Source organism: Sinohyriopsis cumingii, chromosome 16, assembly GCF_028554795.1.
Source record: "Sinohyriopsis cumingii isolate HCF-2022 chromosome 16, ASM2855479v2, whole genome shotgun sequence".
Classification (NCBI taxonomy): domain Eukaryota; kingdom Metazoa; phylum Mollusca; class Bivalvia; order Unionida; family Unionidae; genus Sinohyriopsis; species Sinohyriopsis cumingii.
In genome coordinates, this window is record NC_142976.1 from 67,514,810 (window position 1) to 67,539,183 (window position 24,374).

The 24,374-nt window shown below is 34.0% G+C and overlaps 1 protein-coding gene across 1 annotated transcript; it reads right to left on the reverse strand.

Moving 5' to 3' along the window:
- Nucleotides 1–181: 181 nt before the first annotated feature.
- LOC149780713 (heat shock 70 kDa protein 12B-like) lies at nt 182–13,373 on the reverse strand. Its single transcript, XM_089937762.1, has 6 exons — nt 13,044–13,373; nt 7,486–7,814; nt 6,427–6,645; nt 6,103–6,262; nt 5,147–5,403; nt 182–3,065 (listed from the first exon to the last, which is right to left on the reverse strand). Exons 2-6 carry the CDS (start codon nt 7,810–7,812, stop codon nt 2,256–2,258), a joined length of 1,773 nt encoding a protein of 590 aa, XP_089793888.1. The 5' UTR covers nt 7,813–7,814; nt 13,044–13,373; the 3' UTR covers nt 182–2,255.
- Between the last annotated feature and the right edge of the window lie 11,001 nt (nt 13,374–24,374).

Sequence of the window (24,374 nt, forward strand, 5' to 3'; positions counted from 1 at the left end):
ATAAAACAATGTAATGAATAAAAGAAGCAAAATTGGGAAAGCTGATATTCATGAAAATGAAAGGATGGAAGAAGAAAAAAAAAGATGATATAGTACTGTGGAAATTTTGACCTAAATATTCTTACGTCACGTGTTTAGGCTCTAATAAACAGTAACACAAGAAAGAGTGAAAAGAACAAGCTTTAAAAATTAAAATTTATTTCCCTGGAAAAATTCTGTAAAAATAAAAAATATGAACTTACGGTTTTAAGAATCAAATCCAAAAATAATCTAAGAATAATCCAAGAATAAAATTTTAGTAGTCCTAATAATAAAATGTTCTACTGATTTCAAGTTCGAATCCCGACGAAGAAACCAAGATGGAAGACGATGACATGGTGAAATCTGTAGTGTTAAATTCTACAGTTCCTTGTAGAAACAAGAATTATCACTCCGGTTTTTGACAGGTGAATCAATATTTATAAAAAAAAACCTGTCATTGTTCATCATTTTCACATGAGCACACGTATTTTCCAGAAAAATAATAGAATTAATCCTTTTGAATCCAAGTAATTTGAAATAATTCCAAACAGCACAACATACAACTTCTAGTGTAAGAAAAAGCTCAGCTGCAACTGCGATAAATTGTCCAAAACAGAGGTTATATCGTATCCTAAAACGTAAACAAGGGGTCACGTGATCATCTTCTGGAAGTTTTTAGAAACCATGTACCTGTTAAAGGTCACGTACACCCAGTGTGACCCTGACGAAAACCAATCATTTTACTCTAAGAAATAAAAAAATTAAAAAAAATTGTTTGCATCTTAAACCCAAAGTCCCATCAGGACCTCGACAACAACCAATCATTTTAAAATAAAATAGAACTTGTTTACGTGGATGCTACAAATTTTGAAACAAGGTCAGGATTTAGATCAACACCTGGTGTTTATAAACTAACAGTCAAAGTCAAATTATTTTCTGAAAAAAGTATCATCTCTAGTGAACAAATTTATATTACAATATCATGTAATGAAAAATAAAAAATAAAATAAAATTGACAAACAATTAAATTCAAATAAATATATATTAAATTAATATAATTAAATCAAATATACATAACAACATAAGGAATAGGAGTAATATAATACATTTTTCATTTTCATTTATGTTGTCTCCACCTCACAACGAAACGCACCTTCCTTTAATACACAATTCAGTACTGTGACAGGAAAGACCTTTTCTGGAGCAATCCTTTCCTGCATTACGAGGCATTTGAGGGCAGATCTGAAACCTCATTATAGCCAAACACTTTGGGTAACGTTGTAGATTTCCTAAGCACGATTGGCCAGCCTAAGGCATTAAACAGTGGTGGTGGATTTATTTTTATTGTCTGACTGCAACCTGAGAACCACCTGGTGTAGTAAAGTGTTCACGTTCTCCTCGAGGTTTTGATGCTTCGTTTCGTAATTTTATTTTCACAATTTCCTAACACTATCAAAATTCACTTTCTAGTCCATAATTCTAATGTTCTTTTTCGCTCATTTGCCTCATACTGTAGTATTATTCCCGTTTCTGGAAGGACGGTTTGATGGAGAGTTTTCATGCCATTATGATACAGCTCTTGACTTCAGTAAACTTGGTCAATATAATTGGTGACGAACTTCAACATGGCCCTTACAACATTGATATCAGCTGACAGTGAGTTATGAAGCTGAACAAACATTTACCAGTTTCATTCAGCTTTTTGCTGTTAGAAACGTCCTCACATACTCCATAAACATCAAAAGAATCTGAGGTATCTGCAACTTCAGTCATCATCACAACACTTGAGAACAGATATTCATTATAAAAAAACTGTACACACTAACGTGTTCTATAGGATCGTACACTACATGTAGTCCGAAAAAAATGGAAAAACCAAGACAATTACAATAATTACGGTTGGGTTTTAAATATATCTCCAGATATATAGTTTCACACGTCAGCCAATCAACTTCCTGTCAAATTGTTGGTGAAACAATAATGAACTGATAATAAAGATTGAAGTGAGCGACAACAATCACCACTTATGACTCGCTAATCACGCTAATACCCTTAAGCCAAAAAACGAAATACCTATAATAGTAATTATTTTTATCACCATGCTAAGCTACTCTGCAAGCAGTGAATATCATGATGCAAAAGGAAACAATCACAGCATTTATGTTTCTTCTTTGTATGTTTCTCAGTAGAAATATATTTAAATAAAAACATTCTCGAACAAGTTTTGCCTTTTCTTATTCTTCGATCATTTTGAATGACGCTGAGCATGACATTTTACTTGATCTTTCCACTGCGCTGACCTTTATTTCCGTCATTCCAAAATGGAATGTTATATCCACCCAGCGTTTACCTTTGCTTGGGTTTGGAATTTGGACATCTAAATTTCCAAGCCTTACGCATCCTGGGTCAGTGATAAACTTTGGACTTTTGTTCCTGGTGTAAACCATTTTCAGCCTTATGTTTTTCTGAAAATCACTCAGAGTGTAATGCGATCTTTGGATAGAGAGACCCGGTGTAACTTCGGAATCAGCAGCGATAAGAATACTGAATACGTCTGTACATCTAATCCCTCTATCTGTTACTTTTTTCTTCTCTTCTGGATGCACTCCATCGATGAAGGATGGGTTACATTTTAAGCCATATGTAAAGCGAAGAACTCTAGCAGTGATGGATTGAGGCATTCTGCCATAAAGAACGGCACCTTTCACAACAGTTATTCCTGGATCCTTTGGAATAATAACCTTAATTCCATTCTTGTCATGAAATGCATCCCGGATGACGTCTTGTACAAATGGGGACTCAGAAAATCCTCCTACCATCAGGATAAGGGAAATGTCCTTCTCAGGGTGTGTCTTAAGAATGCTGTGTATGTGATCTACAATGTAGTCTGTCACCCTTTGAAAAAGCATTCCCATCAACCTCGCTTCAAGTGTCATCTTGTCTGCCCTCAAAGAAATTTCACTCACATGGACAGATTCTGCTAAACAAACCTTGAAACTGCTACCTAACATTTTTTCACACAATTCGTTCAAGGTAGCTGGTAGCTGAAACAGAGAAGTAGTGTAGTTATATTTGTACAAGAAAGAATATAGAGCTCTTGCTGTCAGATCTGAATCTATAAAGTCCATAAAGTCATGAAAACAAAAGTTAATATTATAAGTGGATCTCACAGTGATCTCTCTCTTTCTTTGGGGACAAGTATATTGGCTTGGAAGCCTAAAATTAAGAACATCGTCATATTAGATTGCACAAATGCAGCTAATAAGGCTACTTAAAATACGTTTACTCTGATCAGTATACCTTTGAACAAAGTGACTGCATGAATGTATGTATGTATGTATGTTTGTATGTATGTATGTAACAATTTATGTATAAATGTTTATTAGTAGGAACACTATCCATATAGCTGCTTATAATAATCGTAGCCTTGAATAAAAGTACTTCGGACAGATACATTTTAAAGGGACAGTGTCTTACATACTTTGCGGAAACATGCTCGTCTTCAGATGATACCTTATGATGTATATAAGGGAGGGATTTGGCATCGTGGGTTTAATTGTTTGCGATAGCAAATAAGTAAATAAAAACATTGACTTTCAAGACATTTTATATGTCTAGTTGTAGGTGTTTGCTCTATAAATCAGATGACTGCGGGAAATGATCGATAAAGACACGCCATGTAAATTCCAGGTCATGCAAGGGTAGTCACTCAGATATCGTGGCAGTACCGAATAAATATTTGTACGATGGCATCTACTTGTCCCAATGTTGGGAACTTGATGTATATTGTGTACAACGTGTAGATCAACTAAAAAAAATAGATGATGCCACATGTGGCCTCCAACAACAGAAATGTATCAGATATTTTTGAAATGCATCTGTAACCACGTATGATGGAGGGGTAGCGCCGGGATTGGCGGTGAAAATGGACTACCAGCATGAGCATGAAAGTAAGTATTGATCACTGACTGTTTAAAAAAATCCGGTGTTCTGTTCCAGTGAAATGTAATAAATCGTGTACAAGAAAGCCTTAAAGTCAACACCTGTCGATTTCGCAAGCCACCAAAAAAAAACACAAAAAAATAAAACAACCGTCAATTCTTCACATTTTGTCTCGTTTTTACTACCATAGATCTGATCTCTTGGTTCTGGACAAATAAGTTAATCATGTGATCAGATTATTGCATAACATCTTTGGACATTATCAGACGACAGACTGGTTAACTGATTTATTAAAGTGACATAAGTTTTAGAAGCTATTGATTCCATGTGAGAACATGGGTTAACGACATATTTTGGAACATAATATTCACGAGTGCATTTTTAAAAAAGTGTACTTGCCAGAAATCCCGATATTCTCCCGAAATCAACTGGTGATGCAGAGCTAATAACGTATGGTCATGTAGTGTATATAAGATACGTACAAGATAGGTGGCGTTATGCCGACTAATGCCGAACACTCCGAACACAATGATACCATAGAACCCACAATGTCATAACAACCTACCTTTCCAAGTTGAACATCAATCTAACTTCTACAAACAAAACTACATCTTGTTAGCACCCAACTGTTAGTAAAATATGGAAATAATATCACATCAAATAACACAAGCAGAATGACTGGCCAATATAGCCATCTTCAGATGATGATAATGGCATTTATTCCAACTTTCTCAACATTCCCTAAGTCCAGTGGAGGTCACAATACTGTGCCGCAATTATGCATCTAGTTGTTAGTTAGAAAAGGACAACCATGCAGGAATATAGTAACTGGTATATATCTACAATTGTAAATGGCAAACATTTGTTGCACTATATTTCACTACAATCAAACAGTGTGAGACTTGCTGCACTATCAAGATTATGACACACAGATACACACTATATCCATGTTCAAGTCAAACATGGCAATAACTAAAGAAAGAACAGAAGCACAGTAGTGATTTGTCAATATGTATATCTGCGGATGACGGACTTAATATATACAAAGTTGCAAAACAAATCCTTAAAAATGCAATAGTTTTTATCTTGTTCCAAATATTGTGAAACACAAATAATCCCATAAAAGAGCACATTGTATAGGAGGTGTATAGCAAATCATTTGATTGAATGCTTTGGAAATTACCTTAACGACAATTTTGTTTTTATTGTTCGAGCTGAAGTTTCTCTTGGCAGCCTCAAAGTCACGGAATAGATCAAGATAGTCATATGTTTCTTCCTTAATGAATCTAGCCATTACTGGACCCCCTACAATGCTGACTAGCATCTGAAAGAAAGCGCTGTCCACTGCGGTCCCTCCCCAGGGTCCCCCGCTGGCTTTATGAATCTCTTTCAGTATGCCTTCTGCTACTTTCTCGTGTACCGTTATATCAGCTGTGCCACCTGAAAGAAACATTTTGAATAGAGGTGTATCATCTGTACCTAAACACGGATGAACTTTTATATATATATATATATATATATATATATATATATATATATATATATATATATATATATATATATATATATATATATATATATATATATAATACTAATAATAACAAAATTGGCATTTAATACAAAAAATTACATTGCATCTATCATGAAACCTTTTTCATAGTAACATCTTCGTTTGAAAATACCCGATGGCAGTTTCTACCAGAGGTATTCCCAAACTCGTAATTTCAGTTTTAACAGTTAAAGTGTAGTTATCTAAGTCATGAAATAAGACACAAGTTCCATTCTTTTCAATGCATATTCTGCTGACGTTATCTGACGGTTTTACCCTACCATTAAAAGCTGGTGCAATTCTTTTATTTTAAACCGGAAACGTTTTTACTTTCAAGTCCATACATGAAAATAATATATTAACAAATCCCTGACATCAAACTAATTTAGGAACACAACTATTGATATAAATTACCTTTTTATTTTTTGCATCTTCTGTTTGAAGAACTGATGAGGATGTCAGATTTGATTCTGCTCTGGCTGATTACCTCTCACAATGTTTACATAAATCAAATAAATGAAAGTTTTTGAGATAATTTTGGAACTCTTAGTCAGGTATGTTTAATCACTATTTTAGAGCATATAACTTACCCCCAAGATCTACCACCATGTATTTAGTTCCTGGAGGCGCTGCAGCAAACTGTATTTGTCCTTCATGGCCACTTACACTATTTACAGGTACGTGCTGGCAGAAAAGGGACGCTGCCTCAGGCTCAAGGGCAATTTCCAATTTCTCTGAACTTATACCAGACTGCAATGATATAAATATTCAGCTCTATTTGCTTCTTGGCTTATTTGTTAGCTGCCTTATTTATTTTCGTGTATTTCTGCAAAGTCGTAAATACATCTATTTCTTTTTCTAAGCTTAACACATAGATAGTGAGTTACAAAGATATCACAGTATCGTACACTTACGTTTTGCGCGGCCTTTCTCATGAACTGCTTAGCTGAATCGTTCCAGATGGCGGGTACAGTAAGGACCCAGAATATATCACCTTCCTCCACTCCGGTCCCATGCTTTTCCAGCATCTTCATGAGATGGATCTTCAAACATTTTATGGACAAGGAAAACACATCTAGGGCTAGCATTTTCTTTCCAGTTTCATCTTCAATCGTCGACGATGTTGTAAGTCCCTATGGATGAGTTTTAAAATGGAGACATGGAGCAGTTTATGTCAATAGGTAAGTAATAACAGCAACGTTTTGCTTGTTGGTTGGTTAGTTTTGTTTATGCTTTCACTTTTTAGTTGAAAAATATTGATTGACACCTTTCCATTGTGTAGTATCATGTACTGAATAAAATAAAATAAAAATCGTTTAGTAGTTCAAAACAAAAGTTTGACATGATGACTGAATAGTCTGTGTATTAAAATACTATATCAGATTCTTGTATTAACAACTTTCTTTTGGGAGAACATTATTCGTTCAACGTGAATGTAATTATGTCATTTCTGAATAAGGTTTGCTTGCGATTTCACTAATATCCGTATTATATTAAATAGAAGTAAATGCTCAAGTTCAAATAAAGTGAAATTTTACTACCAAGGCAGATGTTCATCGTTGAACTCTGCAGGCATGACAAATTTAGACACCTTTAAATCGTATATTGAGACAACAAAGGTAATAATATCACTTTGTAGCACGTAGAACTGTAAAGATTGGCATTACGAAATGTATTTAGAGCAACGTATGCAACGACCTTGAGAAATTAATAACCTTTTTGAACTCCCAATCATGAACGTTCATCACATAGACCAATCACAAATATTACATAATATCATCGAATCTGTTTTAGATTTTAGCATGGTAAAGTGAAGGTCAAGTAATAGGATCTCATTTCAGAAGCCTCTTCTTGTATATAACTGAACTTGTATATAAAATAATATTTAATAAATCGGAACTGGGATAACAGCATCGTCTGTTTCCACCACCCCACCTTGAAAGAAAGATTGTTTTGATTATGAAAATAGTTACCTCTCCATCCTGCAATCGCATCTTAAACCTTCTGAAAAAGTAATATTTGTAGTTTTCTTTTTCCAAACATAAATTTGCGTATCTGTCCTCTGCATCATATCCGAATGCACACTCGTCCAATTCATTTCGTGCATTTAGCAGCAGACATGTCGGCGTTTTTAACGAGATAAGGTTCTTTTTGCCGCTGTTCCATGCCTGGGGCATATTTATCTTAGCAGGATCCTTTTTGTACTCATCATGGAACTGGTAGGCGTAACCCGAATATGATGTTCCGAAATCTATGGCGACGACAAGAAGGTGATCTCTTTCCCGTTCCTTTGATGCCATTTCTAACGAAGAAAACATAACATTTGCTGAGCAATTTTTGTATAACTGTTTGTTTTTTTTGTTGTTGTTGTATTTGTGTACGTTTATGTTTTTATTTTTGTGTTTGTTTTCTCGAAAATGTACGCATGCGATAGTTATCAATATAACAGTCATATAATCCTTTTAGGTATAATACATTTACTGATTTGTGATTGCAATTTGTTGCGAAAAACCTTCGAGATCTGCACACTCTAAATAAACTTGTATTTTTCCGATTGCATAATTGATTGACAGAAAGTGTCATAAATTTTAAAAACGATAATGTCAACTAAAACCTAAATATATAATATGAATTAGGAAATTCAAGATTTATGACGACTAAGACATCGTTGTTTATGAAGTAATGTTTGTGTTTGCTTTTAGAGTTCAACTTGCGTTTCAACTTTTTTAGTTTACAACATTTAAACTTAACAAACGAAAGAAATAAAGACAATTTTAAATACTACATTTCGTGCCGCAGTGTTATAAAAACAACTGAATCTAGAAAAAGCACTTTGGTTACACTTTTATTATCACATGAAAAAGTCAAATAACGTCTGAAATCGGCATTTGCTCCTGGGTCTCTACTTCTATGTGTGGGTATTGTCTCCGTGTAATCCAAAATGGCTAATTTAATAGACCTTGACTATCAGAACAAACATTTGAATTTGATAGTGTTTCACCCTTTTATAACCATATAAGGCTTCATTTGTCCAGCCGATTGGTTCCTCGCATGGTAAATCTGCTATTATAAAGTGTTGTTTTAAAACGTAAGGTTTCACAGACTTTGGACAATGAGTCCATGTAAGTGTTATTCTGATGCGAATGTATGTCACAACCTCATCAAAAATAACTATCCTGAAGTTTCATTATAGATTAAATGAGCATGGTTGGGTATTTATCGATGTGTAAATTTTACCTAATCACTCACAAAGTAAATAAAGTCCGAAGGACCTAATGTTAACTTTGTGAGTGATTAGGTAAAAATTAACACATCGATAAATACCCAGACATGATCATTTAATCCTTATAATTCCAATTTCGTCCTTTCTTCCGTCAAATCAACTTATTCCATCAACAGTGCATTCCAGATTAAGTAGCGCATACTTTCCATTCATTCGCCGCTTCAAATCGCCCCATGATACATAACCTGTAGAGACTCACACGAATATATTGATTACTGTCACAGTTACGTTTATTCAGAAACGTAATACTTTACATCTTAGGCAAAGGCTACTGATTTACACATTTAGTTCATTTACAACATTCTTGTTCAATTTTAGTCAGTCCCATCTGCTACGTCAGATGACACCACGACCTTATATAATAACAGCTGATGCGGAATGAACAAGTTAATACTAATATTAGTATCGAACCACAGGGACTCGTATCGTTGCTTAAAATTGACCTGTCATACATGTAGTTATTATATAGTACATGTATCACAGGTCAATTATAAACAACGATACGAGCCCCTGTGCTCGTAGTTATGAACAAATGTGCTATATTAAATTTCCAATCAAACATTAAATCAAATGGATTTTATCAATGAACAACATGGAAATATGAAGAAGATGATGCTATCCCTTACTAAAATAAAGGTAACAATTAAATAAATTGTATACAGGAATAATATTTTATATCATTCTCAACAGCGTTAATTCTTGTGAAGACCCGTTCAGTGATCTAATGTCAAATGAAATGTAACTACTGTCATAGTTACGTTTATTCGGCAACTTCATACTTTACATCTTAGGCAATGGTTACCCGTGGTGTCAGCACATTTCTTTATATATATATATATATATATATATATATATATATATATATATATATATATATATATATATATATATATATGTACATATATATATTCATTTTTAATTTTAGTATGTCCTATACAGGAATAATATTTTATATCTTTGTCATCAACGTTAATACTAGTCCTACAATGTAAGACATAGCACACACACACGCACACACCCACGAAAAAAAAATATCGGGTGATGTGGGACTACGTTAATACTTAACAAGACCCTTTCAGTTATCTATGCGAAATTAAATGTGCAGTTTTTAAATGTAGACTTGCTCGCAAAACCTGCCATATCTTTTGTTTGGTCGCATAGTTGAGTGCTGGAGTGCAGGGACTTCATTTGGGGGTGGCGGGGGGGGGGGGGCATTTGCTGGTGTTAAGTCACATTGGTGGAGATAGTAGTTTTACCATTCAAAAACCTTATTCAGTCTTTGAATAATGGTCTCATAAATATTTGTTTTTATTTTTGTGTCAGTGGTAATATTCACCATACCATCAACATCCACACACTTTTTTAAAAATAAGCAAACAAAATTAAAATAAATAAAAAATAAAAGAAATTACCAATGAAAACGCCAATGTCCCATTTTGTGTTTCGTTTAGTAGCCTCTGAGTATTGATTTATTTCAATAGCTTTTAAGTCCTTCTCAAATAATTTCTCGAATCTTGGTTTATATCCCTCAGAGGCCTCAAAATTTACTGGCCCAGTTCCCACGCTATTATAGTTGTTGTTGTGTATGGCTAGGGTGACTGAGGTCATGGGGTTCTGTGGGAGGAAATTTATCAATCACTTTTGTTTTGTTCTGTTTCATTTTCAGCGTTTCTAACATAAATTGCATTATCGTCAAATCCATCTTCATCTGCTTCAATCGCTGCTGTTATTTCTTTTAACTCTCTTGTCATCTAATTGTTCAAAAAACTCCGCAGAAAATTGCAAAATCACCGTTATCGGCCATTTAGCGCGACTATGTAGCAGACGAACGCTAAATAGTAAACTATGCATTTCAATCAAAGAATATTTGAAAAGTATAAAAGGGTATAATTTATATTTATTTGCCGAATAAAAAATTTAAAAGATGAAACAGTCGTTTCACAATGACGTGTCTGCAATGTTTGTTTATATTGCAAAAAATACAAAAATCGAAAGAAGTCCCAGAATTGATCGATGTGTAAAAAAATCCAGATCAGTATCACGTGACCGTTTACAGCCAATCGTATTGCAGAAAATTAGTTTCATTTATAAAAATTGGAATTATTCATGGGTATAAAAAGGAAATACTGGTATATTTGTTTCAGCTCTGTGTTGAAACCTATAACTTTGGAAGGTTTGATGTACATTAAAGACATGATCGACGATTACCAAAAAGTTGCTTTTACAAGTATCAAAAATTAAAATCTGGTAATGAATCTGCTCTACCATTATTAACTCCGAGAGAGGAACCAGGATAAAGTGAAGTAACATGCAGAGTAGAGAGAACGTTAGCATACCTCTGTGCTGCTTTCATGTACTCAAACTGAAATGTATTTACATGTGGCATTTATGATTATGGAAACTAGACACTATCTAACGCAGACAGCTGATTAAAATGGCTGCTCCCATGTGCTAGTCCAAATTACACTTACTTCAGCAGTTTTTTTAAAAAATAAAGACAATGTATTTTGCCAGAGAAGACAATACAAGCTTCTGAAAGTACAATAACTGCATTGTAAAACATACAAATGTAAACAAAATCTATCGTCTCGTGATTTTCCTTTCTTGTTCAAGTTACTTTTCCATTCTAGGAAATGAAAATGACAACTCTGAGCTTGTAGATATTTGAGATGTGCAAATATGATGTAATGCCAGGCTTTATAATCTATAAGAAATATTGCACGCAACATTCATACATTAAAATAAAGGGAATTAAAGGTTATTTTAACAGTACCTAAAATGCACGAGGCCTTTCTTTAAATAACCAGCATAGCCTGTGAAGAAGACATGCAACATTGTTTTCTTATAAATAAAAATCAATGCAACATACGAAACTGCAGAGCGAAATCAATTCAAGTCTTACATGCAGTCATTTGCAGTTGTTCGGATGAAGTGTTCATATGCTTTATGCCTAAAGACAAGACTACAACATAAGTCTATTGGGGATGAACATTTCTGCCATTTGTGCACCGCAAGATCTACCTGTGTATATCGCTGAATTAAAGTAATTACTTGCAAGCGTACCTGTAAATAGTCATACACGTAAATGTTGATAATTGTTTTAACTATTAGACGAAATTGTGTGGGTTTTTTTCGGATGATGTGATCATTTTAATTCATGGTGTGTATACAGTAACAAATAATTACTTTATATTTATAAACTGAATGGGAGAAAAAAAAATGTTTTCGAAGACCAATATCTGGTCAATCATGTTATACAGTGTAAAGATCAGCAAAGATTATGTGTCAGATAAAAGGTTCATTATTGTTCTTCTAGTGTGCGCTTCTGTGGTTCAGTAATCGGCTTGAATGTGTAGAGAATTATATAAATTATAAAATAAACAATACCAACACGTAGAACTTAAAACACTGTACGGCATTCATTAATCAATTTTTTTAAATTATGTCCCCTGTTTACAATTAGTTAAGAATATTTTTATATTATTCTAATCAACAGAATAACTTAACTAGTGAAAGTATAAACTAATATCATAAAAATAAGTTTACTAATTCTTTAAAAATGAAAGAGCATTTTAAAATGATTCTCAGTATATTATGATTCCTTATTTATAAAATACTTGATTACAAGTATTATGCACGCCATAAATGTTTATGATATAAATGGAGTTCTGATGAAATATTGAACATTCGTCAATAATATATGAACATATAACATATTTTTATTTATTTATTTGTTTTCAAGTTTTAATTTTTTTAAATGTGCATTATACATACTAAAAATATTAATACTAATAAAAGCAAAGCTTGTACTAAATGATCTTTTTTTATTAGTCACTACCTGCTTTACAGTGGATTCCCTATTATATGCATATCACGTATACAAGTCCGATTTTCATTTAAAAATGTTGTATACACGTATGTATATGTTCTAAATGAAGTATGAATCACAGTTTGCGGAAGAACATTGATTCTGCATCAGGTTATAGTATATGTACAGTAATTCACACAAATTCACCGTTAAACGCCATTCAGAATGCAAGGGATAAAATTACCAAAGTCGGTGAAGGATCTGACAGTCATCCATAACTTTCAACATTGGAAATTATTAATGCAAGCAATTTACTTCCTGTTCCTTTCTGGTAATAGAAGCATTGCACACTATCCAATATGTATGATTTAGATATGAGTGGTTTTCTTTAATAATTCCTGTTTCATATTTCAGCTTTGTAAAGTTGCTAAAATACTCACCTTCTGTACAACTACAATATAGGGTCTGTCTTAGATCTGTCCTGTTAGTCGTTCAAACCCGAGGGCAATTACAGGTCCTTTCCCAAGGCCATGGTAAGCATGTTACAAATGTGTAGCTGGGATAAACACTCTCTGGTTAACGGATATTCGGAACATCTGTCAGACAAAAATATCCCTCGGATGCATGTCTTCACTAAAATGAAAACGCAACCTATTCGGACCACCTAGGTTATTTCTGTGATTCTACTGACATGATGATTGCCCGAGCAGTTGCGAATGAAAAATTAGTTCGATACGTTCGCATTTCTCACTGTCCCTTTATCGCAAATAACGGAGGTGGTCCGACTGCAGATATCGGGATGCATTCTAGATATGATCAGATATAACCTTTAAGTTGCGAATGGGTTGACGCGCATGCTAAATTAGTCTGGAACCCTACACGTTTCCACTATGTTTCTATTCACTATTAAATGGGTACTAGACCAATCGCAAATAATGTTTTTGACCTATGTCACATATTGGATCTTTTGTTTGCGGCAGGTAAGCAAGATGTTTTCTTACCTGCAAAACACATTTGCGCTTAGAACCTGCAAATAAACAAAACTTCTATGTGGGTCAGTAAGTAACCTAGTTATCAGGCTTCTAAGAAAAATAGTATACATGTCGGCCAACAGCTGAAAGAGTATACGAGGGAGGGGGAGAGAGGGATTTTAACATGCAAGATACGATCTGAGCTATTGATAATGAGAATTTTAAGTGTTCTGAGGTCGAGGTAGGAATAAGAGTCATACCTAGAAATATGTTTAATAGTTATATATAAATATAAAATTGTACCATTATGAATGTGATTTTAGAAAGTTCACCCAAATGTGACGAAAATAATCCTTAAGCTGCACAATCCATTCGCGGTTCATAAAGTACACAAACAGATGAGTATCATCAGGAGAGTGCACTCACGTCCAGGTAAACATCAACACAAAGCTTGTGGATTGCATAATACTAGCAGAAGAGAGGGCGAACATACCGATTTTTTTAAGGGTCCGTTCGCGAAAATAAGGCTTCATATGAAAGAAAGAAAAAAATAATACAAGGTCAATAACGCTAAACCGAAGCCTCTAACGACCAATATTTTCTCTAATTGGGTTAGCTTATTTTGTTACATTTTTGCCGTATTTGTTTTCAGCATGTGTGTTCATTTACGTGTCGGACAATCATTGTTGGTCGCGCAATCTCTGATGTGCTTTCTTAACCAAACATTTTATCAAGACATAAACGATATTGCGATCGAGGATCATGTAAATTTATCGTGATAAATCCGTGTGGGGTAGATTGTGCTTTTGAAAAATATTTTTGAAATTAATCATATCCATATCCACTAAACACCATGTCTTATGAATATTTCGCAAAGTATGTGTATCAACTCCATTAAACACAACTAAACTATTGCAGTTATCTCTAATCACTTTAGGTATTTGTGTATATCGCTGAGTAACATATATAACATTAGTATTGTTATGTCTCCCTCGAGGAAATATCCGAGCAGGATTTGATTGTTTGTGCAGCATCACACCATTGTATACTACGAGATTATTAATAAATCCATCGAGATCATCTACGGATGGGGTTTCATCAATATCGGAGATATAATCAATAATATCATTATGTCTTCGTCCAACAATTTAACACTTTCATTAAAATCTTTAAGCACACCGTAGCATCTCTGATCATCTACGGATGGTGCCACTAAATATGATTTATACCATCTGAGCCATCTCATTATCAGATTAAGTAGTAATTGCGTTTTACCAGACCCAGATGGACCTATAATAATTGCTGTGATAGAATTTGGTAGCCCTGGATGATGTTTAACTGCCTCTTGCTTTCGTATCGCTGAGAAATCAATGCTATCCATGTTGTACAAATATAATAAATAATATGGATTTATATTGTGTTCGATGCAGAGCATCCACCTCCACCAGTGGATTAACAACAATAATAACAAAAAATAAAACGCGCGCTTACAGGCAAGTGTGTGAAATGTGGTACGCAAAAATATATATTTATTTCGTCCTTGACTAATGTCAAGGGTGGAAATATCGCTGCTTCACTGGGAAAATTACCAGGAGCTCAATGGGCTAAATACCCAGGAGAAAAACATCTTCCTGGATATAATTATTGTGGTCCTGAAACCCGACATGATATCCGACTTGACGACCTAGATCAACCAAGACTGGAGAGTATCCAATAAATGCAAGTGATCAAGCATGTCACGTTCATGATGTAGCGTATACAAATAAGGATTTACAACAACGACATATTGCAGATGTGAAGTTGATTCACTCGTTAAATCCCATAAAAATAAATCTCTTAGAGAAAACTTGCTAGCATCCTAGTAAAATCTGCGATGAAAGGTAAACTAGTATTAGGGGCCAGTAATTAATAAACCGATTATTAAAATAGTAGACTCGGTTTAATATAGCCCAACAGGATATTGGAGGGGTAGAGCAGCAATTAGTAAACTTGCTGATGCAGCAAATGTCACACTTTCTGTTGCTGCAAATTGGTTATCACGACATGCAATATGGCAAGTTTATCCACCACCACCTAAACGAATTCAATACGCACATTTTGATGTCAGCACTCCTAATGAATTTCATCAAGCAGATATTTATCAACGAGGATCCAGACCACAAGGTGGTCTACGATGGCCACAGTTGCTACAACAGGTTGATCCTGGCAAGGAATTTCTTGGTGCAGTATCATCTCTGATGAAGCAACATAACGTCAAAAGCATACGAGGGCACACCACAATTCATCGCGATCAGGAAATCGTTGAACGATTTAATCGAACACTTGCTGAGCAATTGTTTGGATATCAGTATGCAAAGGAAATAATTCAAAAAGACAAGAGATCTCGTGAATGGGTTGCAAGAATACCAAGCATAATAGCTGCATTAAATAATGAAATTACTCGTGCAATTTCTTTGAAACCCATTAATGCGATCACAAAAGACATATACCAATGCAACGACATGACTCCTTCTCAAAACAACCAGTACTAGGTAATGTGACTGCAAGATATTTATATGGACCTGGTGAACTTGAAGATGGTAATAAAAGAGCAACTGATCCTATTTGGAGTGTGACGACACATAACATTTCCAGCGTGGTAAGATCCAAGGGTAGACCTGTAATTTACAGACTAGATTCAACTGCTCCTCAACGTGGATTTTTACGTGAACAATTACAAGTAATTCCTGAGAATACACAATTACCACCGCGTTCACTTTTGTGAACTGGCACTTCGATGTCTATTACATTCAAGACAGGCCAGCATCACATTTTCGCGTGTGTTACCAAGACTACTATTAATTCTGTCTACGGTAAACTGTCTTGGATTATTATTTGAATACTGCCACAACATTTCTGTGTTACAGCTCGCACAATGATTATTATGTTGTTGTTTCAGCGTCATGATAAATTCAACATCGAGATCAAAATCGCGCTTATTTTTTGTCACACTGTTTATAACTAATTTTTTTTTACTACATCGCTATTGCCATCAATGGTTTCCTGGGTTTGATTATTATTTTCTGTGAAGTCTATGATAATCCTCCGCAGCTGAGATATTATTTTGACTCGAGACACTGCGGGATAAACTACATTTGACCATTCGATGCGATCATCAACAGTCCAAATATTAGTATCCGAAATAGTTAATTCTTGTGTCGAATGAATCGTTATAGGATATCATAGAGTCCATGGAGATTTGTCCATTGTTAACGCTCTCTCAACAACACTGACAGGAACTAAAACAGTATCATTTGAATACAAGATTTTGTTTCCTTGTCTCTGTCAAGGTTCCTCGAATTTCAACGTCGATATTTTGCCGTCGAGTATCTGCTGGGCGATAACACAATGGTACAGGTGGATTTGTAAACTTTACTTTATGTAACAAGAAGAATTGTTGCTGAAGTGTATCACTAATTATCTTTCTACTTGCAACTTTAAAATCAGTAGGTCTCCATAAATTCCATAAATCATTTATTATAGTTTCTGGAATTACCACACGTATTACCTCACACGAAATCTTGTCTGGTTGTAGTCTGATTAATTTTTTAAGCTGTTTCAGTGGTTCGTTAAGCGCTTTATGATCAATATTTATTTCTTCATAATAATCAACACATTTTTTAACCATTTATGTGAGGACAATCCAAAAAAAGGTGGAGGCTGACCGTGATCGACGCACATTATCTCAGCTGTATCTTTCAATAACAACCAAGAAATATTTGTAATGTCTCCAGCGACACTGTACATATTTTGTCACAGATAATAATTTTTGGAATATATTTCTAACCCATTCGTTCAGGAGTCCATGTATCTCCATTCCATTGGAAAGAGCTATGATAAATATGAGATTTAGCTCCTCGTTCGTTCATTTCTCAAGCGAGTCTATGTGTAGGGGTTAACACAATTATATCAAGTCAACGAAATAATTCGATCACACGTATTGTTTTAACAGAACCTCCCGGTCTATTAAAATAAACAGTCTTATGTCTGGTCACAGGATCATATACAGATGGTGCAGATGATATTTCTTTGATATTTGATTTTAAGAAAAAGAGTAAATATCCTTGATTTCAACGTCGGTAGATTCAGAATAACTAAGTATCTTCTTTTTCGTTTTATTATCCATTCGCCCCATGATGCATCAGCGCCTGTATGTAATTGTTCTAGCAGTCCTGCATATTTTTATTGATATAAAATGAATCTGTTGCGACTCTTACTGCGAATTCAGGAAATATGTTTATAATCGATAATAAATTAAATGAGTATCGAAGATCTTAAATGCGTAAACTGCGGTGACTCACCATCAGTGTAACTCACAATTGTACCTAATTTAGTTTCATCCGGTAAGTTAATATTACTTCGACTTATAAATATATTTCTCTTCGTTGTATCAGCAATTATAAAATCTAACTCAGCGTCATCTATAATTATTCTTGTACAATGTCGTGTAAGATCATACGATCCTCCTTGCGTAAATTTACCAATTACTTTTCTGCCAAGATCTTTCGCGAGTCTATTCTCAAAATGAATTATATCGGGATTTTCATCATCAGAATATTTTTCTTTTGTTGTGGTAACCAAACCTGTTTCTGCGAACTATATCATGTAATTGCTTCGTCTAAAGTTGCCGATTCTAATACTTTTGTATCAAACATGAATCATATTAATACTGCTGATGCCCACATTTTTTTATGAAAAGTGTTTGCTAAACCAGACATAACAAATCAGATGAAGACCTTTGGTAAACTTAAATGATTTAATTCGTGCAAATACAGTCAAGTCAAAATTTGGCAAGGGTCCGTTTATCGCAACCCTGGTCATTTTGTGTGTTGGATGACCTAATCGCTTAAAATACTTAGAACATTCTCCCATTCCAAGAAAACTTCCAGGATAGCATACAACCATATCAACTGACATAACATCTTTATAATCGTATTTGGTATTCCATAATCCGCCGTGCCTGTATTCGATTCAACTGCGTTGGACGTTTTCAATAAAATCCAACCGTGTTAGTTTCCATGAATTTTCCTTCTGAGCCAAATGAACAATAACTGATAGAACGCTAAAACAATTACTCAGCAATTGTTCAGCTCTGACAACATCTTTGTCTGCGGTATAATTCAACCCAAGAATTTTCATTTCCTCGTGGAGAGATTCTGTACGATAAATATCCCCATTAGGTAATGCAAATTGATCATAATTTCCATCATCCGAACTTTGAAACAGCCACACGGATACAGGATCGCTTTTACTAATATTTCTGATAAAATCGAACATATCACCGTTATAGAACGTAACAATTCGATCTCGTGGAAATATTGTCACCGCAATGTCCACGCATGTGTATTATGATCATTAATATTTATCGGAGCTCCTTTCGATTTATATTTCTATTCGTACAAATTCCCTGCGGTTATTGTTTTTACCATCATTGGGAATTTTAATTTCTTTCCCAGTTCAGCGACGTCTCTGATAGACGCTCCGGTATCTTTGACTGTTTCTGCTCACTCATTTATTTTTTGCGTCATAAATCCTTTAAACCGTTTCCACGTATCACATTTGTGAAATGTTCTGTAACTCGTTCAGTAACACATTTTAATCTTCCCTGACTTGTCAAAGATGAAAATCTCATCGGTAGGATTTTCATTTATCGGATATATTGCATAAATAACTGCAGTCACAGGATACGCTCGTTTATAATATAGTTTGTCAATACCAGTCAACATTCATGGTTTGGAATTTTTATTTAATGTAACAAATATTTCCAGTGTGAACACCGACAGGGTTACATTGGTCACGGATAATCTAAGTATCGTCTTTTGCGGTATCTGCCGCTACAATAAATTTTACTCTAAAAATATGTTCGATTGTCGCGATAATTAGAAATGGTTGCTGCTCGATCATCGTTCATTCTAGCGTCAGTAACACCATCGGTAGCACCTTCGGCTACATCTTTGGTGTTGGGCATGATTTTGAATGTTGTTCATACATGAGTTGCAACATCACTATAAAATTCTTTATTTGCTTCACGAATTTGATCAATAGAATGTTTACCTACCGATGACGTATCTAACGATCTTAATACCGACAATTGGTCTATTCGATCAAGAGCAAACCTGTACACATCGTTAGGTCCAAATGAGGGGGATTCATCCATGTAATACTTAAGCAAGTATATATCTAATTAATACTTTTTATATTATTATAATAACCGAGCAAAACATAGATGTAAATGGTTGTTAATTGATTCTACAGATTTTTGTAATCGTAACTGTATAAATGCATATTGTGCATCTCATATACAGTACGTGAAACTCGGAAGTAAAGGATCAATTCCATTTGTAAATTGTAAATGTTGGTTACGAGGAAAAACGCAATTATGTGCGCGATGCGGGGGTAAAAATTGTCGAGAATTAATGCGGTATTATAAAAGGAAATATGATACTGATGTTATTAAGTGCGTCAAGGATTGTATGGACAAATTTCTAAGTATATATTTGAATACCCCATTGTCATAGAAATGGAAATAAAGGAATTTGTAAAACATGCAATAATTAAGGAATATGAAGCATCTCGCTATGGAATCATTAAAAATTGTAGATTAAATCGACAAATTGGTACCATCATTAATACTGGTTATTTTATACTCAGGATTGAAAATAAGGCGTACCCTTCTCATAGATTTATGTATGAATGTTTTAATGAACTAATTGAGAAAGGTCGTGTAAATTGATCATATTAATTCAAATCCTTTATCCAATCTTAGATCTGTCACTCAGAGTCAAAATTGTAAGTATGGCAAAACTGGTAAATTTAGGAACATTATCAGACCAGTTATCGCAGTCGTTGAAGTTAGTGAAATTGAATTTCAGTTAATATACACAGCTGCTAAATACTTTGATATTAAATCATGTTTGATAAAATATGTTGCCGACGGTAGATCTTATCTAGCATTTTTAAAAAAATTAATCAGTGGATAGCATTTTATTATGTTTACTTTTACTATCATATTCAGACAAATATATATTTGAATATAATATATGAATCAAGAAAATATTAACGCTGTCATAAGTGAAGTTGAAAAATTAAAATATGCAGGATTAATAAAACCGACACCAAGCAATAATAAAACTGATAAACTACCATATGAGATACTTAATCCTGAATATATCAAAGGTAAATTTAACTCAGTAGAGACATCACGACTATATAATAAATGTTCATTGTCAAATGAATATCGTATTATTAAATTAATTCAAGATGCAATGAAAAAATCATTACTTTATCTAAAATTGGAGGATATTTCTAAATTCTCCCCCGTAGAAAGATTATAAATAATCGTGCAGATATATTAAGAAATACCAAGAATCTCCTCAAGGGTCTGAGCCACGTTGACATCCGTCAAAGACGATTTTGATTTGGTGCATGATTTATTCCTTTGTTTTGTGGAATTAATGGCTTCATCTAACTCTTGATTTAGCATTAAATTTGGATAATTCTATTTCGACATTTTGATATGTCGCTTAGATTTTACCATATAAATGTTTTATTTTTAATTTCATTTTTTTTTTGCAAGAGTAATGGCTTTATCCAACTTTTAATTTTTAGCATTAATTTTGGATAATTTTATTTTGAGGTTTTTATTTGTAGCGCAGATATTATAATATAAATCTGTTTTAGTTTTAATTTCTTTTTCTGCGTAATTAATGGCTTCATCCAACTATTTTTAGCATTAATATTTGAAAATTCTATTTCGAGATTTTAATTTGTAGCGCAGATTTTATTATATAAATCAGTTTTATTCTTAATTTCGCTTTTACAATATTAATGGTTTTATCCAATTTTTGATTTTTAGCATTGAGATATTTACCTCTAGTTACTCCAGCGCTACCGGTGGGAAACTTTGTATTTTTATGTGATTGTTTCCAAATTTTATATAGAAGATTTAAGCCAATATGAAATGTTTTAGCAATTTTTGGTCGTGATTCTCTTCCACGTAAACTTTTATTTTCATCGCTTGGAGACAGGTATGTAGGAACTCGTGTCTTATATTTATTATTTAAAAAAATAAAAGTGGACAGGTAAAAGTGGAAAACTAAAAGTGGAAAAAGTGAAGGTAAAACACAGTATTTACCCAACTGAGACCTCTATGAATGGGAAATATAGAAGGTAAACATGGAAAGGTAAAAATAGAAAGGTAAAATTTGAAAAATGTAAATATAGAATAGTAAAAAATTAGTCAAGAACGTGACGATCTATGTGCGTAAAGATCTTTATGATGATGCTCTATGTGCGTACATACAGATTTATATTCAAGACTTGACATCGCAAATCAAGTAAGTGTCCGGTTCGGTCAGTAAGCTTGAAATGTATCTCTCATAATAAAGTAGTATGACATCGCAGATAAACCGGATTAACGGGTTCTAATACAATAAAAAATTCAGGAAGTGCTTGAGGTGCAAATGTAAATAAAATATATCTTTGCTGGGCCTGACTGAATTTTTCAAGATCTACTTGATAACTGCCATCAATTGCATCACATACAAGACTGACTGCGATCGTTGATGTTATATTAACAACATCTGTTGAAATGTGCTGACCTCCACCGTATAGATCATTGTTATACTTAAGAATACTCACTGGTGGGCTTATTTTTTCCATGCGGAAACGATTTTATGAAAATTTTCATCGATGAGATTGTTGACTGATTTTGTTAGTTCGTCGGCATTAAATCCAGGAAGTATAAAAGCTGGTAATTCTGCTTCGGTTATTTTATAATGATTGAGACACTATTGTTATAGTTTGTATGTAGAGTATTCGAAACCGAAAAATAAATCTTCGTCGAAAATTATTTATTCAATGATAATCCAATTGATATACTTGAGGTCTGATGCAACTTGGTTTAGATGTATCGTTTCAATGATCTTTTGTTTTATATCGTTATTGTAGTATTGTGCGACACTGGAAAATACAGTTCGTAGGTCACAAAGTACACGTGCGTGCTCAGGTTTAATGTCGTCAGAAAATGATTTGATACATTTTTCATCGACAAATGGATTATAGGTTTCGTAATTAACATCATATAATGTTTTCCTTAATTTAGGAAGTTTTGTACCATCAGATGTAATAAATTAAAATTTTCTGTCATAAATGGCATTATCGTCCATATCTCTCCATGGTTCTGTAAACCTCCATGGTGCTCTTTTTCGATATTCTGGAAGCTTCAAAAATATTGTCTTGTCCGTGGAGAAATCGACACGTTGTGGTTCTGATGATCCTTGATAAACATGCGCTATCTCAGGCCACCCTAGTACAGTTCGGATCGCTGAACAATGTATATCAACGGAATAATCTAGCGAGTTCATTTCTATGGCTGATGATAATGTTGGGTCGTGAACAATGATAGAAATTTTAGATTCTTTTTCTATAATAGATTTAATTCTACGCGTGAATTCATCGTTGATTTGTTCGATCTGATATTCCCTGTGGGAATACCTACAACTTTCCAATCGGGAGTTCCATCGGGTTTATTTTTATACGAAAATACCAGTGAATTATTTGCTTGCAATCCACCGAATGAATTTGATCTAATAATTGGCCAACTATGATATACTCGTAATTGTGCTAGTGCTATTTCTTTCGCAGGAATCGCAGTTGGAAAGTTAATGCTAAATTCAAGATTGGTCGAGCTCGCTGATATCATCGTTGTTTTCAACGATGTCGTATTAGTGACGTTCTGTTGTAGTAATTCTTTTGACGTTGACATTATTATTATTATTATTATTATTATTATTATTATTGTCTAAATCGGACGTAGATTCTGATACAGTCTCCAAAGGTACATTTATACCTTCGCGTTAAATCTTAGTCATTTCTGTGAACTCGCATTCTGATATTATTCCATCGCTAAGACATGATGATATCAACGAAGATACTTTGGAATATGTTAGCGTCGCAGTATGCAACTTTATTGTATACTCATGCAATTTTCTATTAGTACATGTAGATTATTTTGCGATGATTTTAAGAACACAAGCAATTGTTGTTGCAGCTGAAAAAAAATTGTTATACCTACCGATGCTGTCTTTGTTATTGTTGATAGCAATACGCCGGTTTCAGCGATAACAGCGGACGCCGAATACACAATTATGTCAACGACAACTACGTGTCTGCGATATTTTTTTACTTTTACTGTATATTCGTCAATGATATTTTTTAGTGTGGTTTGCCACTCACATACTTGATTTAAGTGTAATATTGCGCTGCAACATCATGTTGAACGTCGATTGGGGAGCTCATATTTTAACTAGGTGGTAGTTTAACGACTAATTCAAGACACCAATAGTAAATCAAACCAATTTTTTTTCTTCGGGTTCCACCACGAATGTTTCTTGGTAGTTTTGATCCAGCATTAAAAACACACATCCAGTAATTTCGTTAACTGGATAACACCGTGGAATTGTAGTGGATATTGTAAATGTTGTAACGCAGAGTACTGAGAACCTGTATGTACTTGTGATCTCAGCGCCATGTTTGACGGATTTATTAAGTGGTGTCCATAATACTGATCCAGACGCTACTGTACATACTACACGATCGGTAATTTTTTTATATCAACGAGCTTAATATCAACGACTGCTGGATTCCCAGCTAATTCATGAATGGTTCTATTTGTGTTTCTACGAAAATTTGTAAACGCCTGTACATGATTAGAGTATTCAGACCTAAATGTGGTCATGCGATCATTGATTGTCATTAACG